Raw genomic sequence first — 6,262 nt, 5'->3', positions numbered from 1 at the left:
ACTGGAGGCTAGAGAGGAAGGCAGCGGTCAGAGAATTCAGAACCTTGTAGTTGAGGTTAAGGCAAGAGTTGGGACTTATCCTAAAAGCAATGAGCAGCTACTGAAAAGTCATAAGCAGGGGAGTGATTTGATCTGATTTGTCTTCCAAAGACTTCTGTGGTTGCAGGGTGGGGAATGAATCGGAGAGGGCCAATAGTTAGGAAGATACGGGTAAAATTGGTTTTACATCAACGTTAAGGCCAGCTTTGTAAGGGAGAAAAATTTCAAATGGGCAAAAGGTAGTCTTACGAGGTATTTTGGGGGTTTTTGTTTTATTTATTTATTTATTTATGGCCGCGTTGGGTCTTCCGTTGCGGCAAGCAGGGGCTACTCTTCGTTGCGGTGTGCGGGCTTCTCATTGTGGTGGCTTCTATTGCTGCAGAGCACAGACTCTAGGCGTGGGCTTCAGTAGTTGTGGCACGTGGGCTCAGTAGTTGTGGCTCACGGATTCTAGAGCATAGGCTCAGTAGTTGTGGCACACGGGCTTAGTTGCTCCGCGGCATGTGGGATCATCCCGGACCAGACCAGGGCTTGAACCTGTGTCCCCTGTATTGGCAGGCAGATTCTTAACCTCTGCGCCACCAGGGAAGTCCTTATGAGGTACTTTGAAAGCTCAGCGGAGACCTTTGAATTTCTTCAACTTGCTGATGGCCGTGATAGAGATGCTGATATAACAACTTCAAATTTTTTTTCTTTCTTTTCTTAGTATTAGACGAGGAAGTGACTCTTCCTTCTCATCATTCCCCTCCTGCTAGATCCCTGAATTGCTGATCAACCAATTGATCCCAGAAGCAATTTGCTCCCCTCCTTCCCAAGCATGAACTGATGAATCCGGTGCCCTAGTGGGTGTTCTGCCCATTTCCCATGGTGAGATTTCTGAGGGGTTGAGGTAGAAGGTGGGAAAGAGCAAGGGGGGTGATAGAGAAGAAGGGCTTCCAAGGGGCTTGCACGGAAATAGGGCAGCAGGACTGAAATGGTCAAGGAACATTTTCCCTTCCCTTTCCGAGACAGTACAAATTATATCTAGTCAAGATGGTAATAGGGACAGAAGACTGCTTCCTCTGAACTCCTGCCTGCAGGAGCCTGGGGCTTCTACTGCAGTCAGCTGATGCACCACAAGAGTTGGTGTTATATACCAAGAGGTCTGACAGTTTAGACAGGAGGAAGTTAGTTTTTGCAGTTCTGTTTATGGAACTGGCCAAATGAAAATGCTGGGTGATGGTCCACTTTTCATAGCCAGTGACAACAGCTTTCTACAACACCTGGGTTTCTTTTGGAAGCTGTGAAGAGGCACTGAAAAGAACAAAAATAATTTCTTCTTATCTAAAAAAAACACCTCACAAAGGAAAGAAATTCTAAAGGATGGGTGTGTGAGAGTAACTCTAATTCAGGTTGAATTTGGATATGGAAATAAATTACCTTGCACAAATTTCATGTTTTGCTGAGCATATTTATGTGGAATTGCAGTTTTATAGTCAAGCAAATTAATCTGGACCCAAGAGTATAGGTGTTGTGATGAAATAAATTAGGAAGACAGAGAGATGGTGAAATTACAATAACAAATGAAAATATGACCAACAATACTGCTATATCTTGGGAGATCCTAAAAGCCTTGCTTTTAAGCTGGGCAACGTGGCAATGGCATGTGAGAAAATACACAATGATGTGTGAGAGAATACTGAAAAACAATTTCCAGTTCTCTAAATTTTTTTAAGTTGATCTGTTTGAATCTATAAGCTAAGTACATTTTTTCCATTCATTTAACAAAATTGAATATGGAAAGATATTACTTATTATTTATTAGTAAGCACTTGCATCCCCAAATGTCTAAATTCATTTTCTATTACCAATTTTATTGATAAGGATGTATTTTATTGATAAGGATTCTAGACTTATACCTAGAACAAATGGCAATACGCTCTTCCACCCCCAAATTCCAGTCAGTGTCTAGAATAGTGCCTGCCACATAGTAGGTGTTCAACAATTAGTGAATTAAATTACGTTAGTCGTTCTGCTCAATAAAAGGAAAGCCAGAAAATACACTTTTTCTATTTGAAAATCTTTGAAAGAGTAGAGAGCAAAACCTTAGATCCATTTTGCCAATAAAATAAAATATCCTAATATCTGACTAACAGACATCTAACATAAATCTTAAAAATCACTAGATACAGCCTTAAGTGTGAGTAAACACAAAGAACCATCATAGGGAAAGAACTGGAAACGCACGGTTTTACTTCTTGGCAATTAGGACAGTTTGGGAACATACCTTAAGTCTCCTGCGTTTGCACTTCGGTGAGGATGGGTACTCGTGGCTCACACTATCAAGTGCAAACTTCTAGGGTGTTTCTGAAGATCCTTTTGGGTTTGAGTTCCTCCGGGCCGTGCCCGCCCACACATGCTGGGCGTCTGCCAAGACGGTGTGGTCTTTTTCTTAGATTGTCCGGCACTTCCTCACCGACCTCTCCCTCCACCCTGGATTTTGCCCACTGCGCTCCTTCTAAAGCCTTCTCATATTGTAGGGTCCAGTTTAACCTCCAGCGCTTTCGAGAAAGCTTCCCAGACCCCCTTTTCAGATTTACTAGCGCTCTCAGCACTTGGCACCTCTAGTCTAACAGCCATTACTTCTAACCTGTTGTTCTGGCACGTGGTTAGCCCTGACCAGAGCGCGACACCTCCCCCCACTCTGGGGAGGTCTTTTAAGAAGTCGCCGTGTCCAGCCCTTAACACAGCCTGGTGCAAAGAAAATGCCCAGGAAAGGTCTGTTGAAATGAATCTAAACCCCAGAGGGGAAAAGGAGAAGCGCTTGCGCCCAGTAGTAAAGGCCCTTCACGACCCAAGGGTAGGCCCGCGGTGTAGCTGGCCCCTGTCCCCAGCGGCACACTGGCAGGAGAAGGTGACACGGTAGTGGCTCGTGGAGATGCCCCTGAACTTCCTTTACTTATTTCTTCTTTACTTTTTCAGAGGAATCTGAACGTTCTGCTCCAACAGCCTCGGGGCACGCTGTAAAGGGCGGTGCAAACCGGGCGACGTGGGGTTGGGACGGCCAGTCTCGTGGCAATTTTAGCCTCGGCTTTCATATGTAATGTTTAAAGTTTCGCAAATTCCAGTTCTAAACTAGGAGCCGAGGGTGGAGAGCGTTTCCCGGTGCACAATTTTTCGCGTCCTAGGGAAGGCTCCGGGCATTCGGGGCTTTGCCTCACGTATCCTTTTCACATTTCCCACCGCAGGGAATCTACCGAGCGCTCCTGGCCTCCACTTCCAGCCCGAGCTGAGAACCGCGGTTCGGCCCAGCGGTCTCAGCCGCTTCCTCCTTCAACCCTCTGGGCAAATCCCGTGCGGGCGTGTGGGGGAGCTCCCAGCCCGCAGTACTAGGAGGAATAGGGGCGCGGCGGGACTACAACTCCCAGGCTGCTCTGGGAGAAGCGAGGGGGTGGGGACGAGAGGGAGGAGTTTGGGGAAGGGGGGTTGTCAGGGAAATCCCGCCCCGCTGCACAGCAGCAACGACACAAAGCCTGACTTTACAACCTAATAGAGAAAGTGGAAGTGAGACGGTTTAGGTGGGGAGACAGGACGAGAGAAAGAACCAGAGGAGGGAAAGCCGCGTAGGTGGGAGCGGAGCGAAGCAAGGGTAGTGGAGAGACCCGCGCCTTTCCAGATGAGGAGGGGGCGGCTTTCATAACTAATCCCCCCGCCCGCGCCCCGCCCCGCTCCGCCCCGCCCGCGCTGGGGTCTCTACAGCGCCCTGCCGGTCCCGGCTCCTCGCGCAGACCCCGGCTCCGCCCCGCCGGGAAGCAGGGAGCCCGGCTGTCTGGCGGGTTTGGGGCGGGCCGGCAGGCTGCACCGTGGCTCCCCAGCCCGGGTGCGAGACGAAAGCGCCGGGCGGGCGACGCGGCTGCCGCGGACTGAGGAGGGGCTGCGAGCGAAGCGGCGCGGCGGACGAGTTAGGGCCGGGGCAGGGCAGGCTGTGGCTCCCGCCCAAGCCAGGGGAGTAGTTTCGGGCTGAGGCGAGGTGAGGCGCGGGGCGCCTCGGGAGGGTCCCCGGTGGCCGCGAGCGGGGCGGAAGCACGCGGGCTGGCCGCAGGGAGGGCGGGCTGTGGCTCCGCGCCGGGGAAGAGTGCAGACGGCGGGGTGCCGAACCTGGCGCTGGTGGAGAGATCGGGGCGGCCCCCCTCCCTGCAGGAGGAGCCTAGCGCTCCTCCGCCATCCCTTCCCTGCGCGCTCGGCTCGCTTTCTCCGCGGGCTGCTGCGGGAGCGGCGGGGCGGCGGAGCTGGGGGAACGGCGGGGCCGCCGTCCCCGGGACGGGCGGGGCGGGGGCGGGCGGTGAGTGAGGCGGGCGGGGGCCGCGGGTGCGAGCGCGCCTGGGGGCGGGGGGAGTGAGGAGAGCCGCTGAGGGCGGGCGGGTGGCGGGGCAGCCAGCCTCGCCGTCCGTTTCGCGCCGCCGGCCCACGCCGCAGTGTGTGTTGTGGACGGCACCTTCTCAGACAGCCCAGTAGAGCCCAGCTCGGCGCCCGGCAGCCTTCGACGCGATGTTCCGCCGGAGCTTTAACCGTTTTGTAAGTACACTCCCTGCGGCTCCACGCGTGCCGGTTTGCTTGCTCGCCGGCCCCTTCGTCCGGTCCCTCAGAACAATTTTCTGAGGGGATGACTCCATCTCTGGGAGACACCACCACCACCCGTTTTTACATTTTGACTGAAACACGCTGCCCAGGCGGCCAGGGTGGGAAGGCAGGTAGGGCTCTCGGAGCAGCCCCCCACCCCGCCCCCGACCCCGGACAATTTGTCCGGAGCTTCCCGGGGCTGTTACAGACCCTACCTCGGACGGGGGGCCACTCTCGGGCTGGATGGGGAGGGACCCGTGGAGGGACCGACCCAGGGGCCCCTCGGTTTGCCAATTAGTCGAAGATGGCGTTTTATTATCTGGGAGGTTGCTTTCTTTTGTTTCCTTTGCCACGAGCACATGGAGGTAAACCTAGACCTGTCACCGTGGCCCAAAAAGGACCTGGGGGCTGAAGGGTGAGAGGCTGGGGCCGGCCTCAGCCTTGCCCGGGGCTCGGCCGGCTGCTGACCCGAGGCCGGGCGAACTTTGGAGACCCAGCCTAAGCCTCTCACCTTGAGGGTATAATAAAAGCGAGGGTGATCGTCAGGGTGGGTCGGGTGGAGGTGGAGACGCGAGGAGGCTGCGCCGCCGCTGCCGAGCGCCGGGTCGGAAGCCTCGCCGAGCCCCGAACACCCCAGACATTGACCCAGGGGAGAAGGAAGGGAGCTGCGGCTGGACTCCTCCGTCCACGTCGACCCCCTCCCACAACCCCAGCAAAGGGAATTTCATTGCCGAGGGAGTTTGGCACCGGGACAAGCGATTTCTGGCTACTGACTTTTTTGAGTAATCTGTTTACTCCTGGAGGGTACCTTAAGAATGGAGTAAAACCGGGACCATTTACTTCTATGCTGCTATTTGTAGCAACTTCCTTAATTGCAAGATGAGGTGGCGGGAATAGGATTTTATTTCTGCCAATGATGTGAAAGAAAGGGTTCGTATGTAAATTTTCATTTTTCTGTCCTTAGGAAAAATGGTTGAGCGCTGTGAGCGCCCACCACCCCCCTTCCAATGTCTGTTTGAGAACTTGTCGGTTTGGCTCTTTTCCTGCGATTATTCCAAATCGAAGCGTTGCTAGCATTTTTCATGCGTCGGATGAATTTACTCTCATGTTTTTCTGCGCTTGAAACTTTCCCAAATGTACCCTGGCTAAATGAAATAATTGTACATCCCATTTTAGAATGTTATTATCACAATAGTGCTATGTTAATGTTTTTCTAAATGTTTACCTCACCCAGAAGCCGTGTCTTATGAAATTGGAGCAGGTTTACCTGTGGCACAGAGCAGTAGAGGTTGTGCATATCAGGATTTTGAAATCCGTAGGAATTGGATTGTACTGGATGCTTTGCTAAAGCAAGTGACTAAAATTGGTTTCTCACATTTAGCCTGAGAAGATAAAAGAGCATTGTACTTCATAGTTCTATTTCACATAGATTCTTGTGATCCTGGAGTGTTGTTTGGGGGTGACAAAAAGGGAAAGGTGACAAAGAGGACTAATTGTAATATTTGGGAAAAGAATAATCTTTTCAATGGCTCTCTTATACTGGAAAACCACTGGCCTCTGGTTCATAATAAATTCATTAGCTCAAAATTGAGATCATTTGAAACCAAACAACCCAAGTATCAGT

General features: G+C 52.2%; 1 protein-coding gene across 2 annotated transcripts in view; it reads left to right on the top strand.

Moving 5' to 3' along the window:
- The first annotated feature begins 4,442 nt into the window (after window positions 1–4,442).
- The window catches only part of ATP11C (ATPase phospholipid transporting 11C (ATP11C blood group)), a 168,309-nt gene continuing 166,489 nt past the window's right edge, over window positions 4,443–6,262 (top strand). For both annotated transcript variants that reach the window (XM_082865068.1, XM_082865067.1), the window contains exon 1: window positions 4,443–4,593. In XM_082865068.1, coding sequence (XP_082721194.1) covers window positions 4,567–4,593 — 27 coding nt within the window. In that variant the 5' untranslated portion in view covers window positions 4,443–4,566. The remainder of the gene's footprint in view (window positions 4,594–6,262) is intronic.

This window comes from Leucopleurus acutus, assembly GCF_964270905.1.
Source record: "Leucopleurus acutus genome assembly, chromosome: X".
In the NCBI taxonomy this organism is placed as follows: domain Eukaryota; kingdom Metazoa; phylum Chordata; class Mammalia; order Artiodactyla; family Delphinidae; genus Leucopleurus; species Leucopleurus acutus.
The sequence above is the reverse complement of the archived record's forward strand: the minus strand, read 5'-3'. Positions and strand labels throughout refer to the sequence as shown.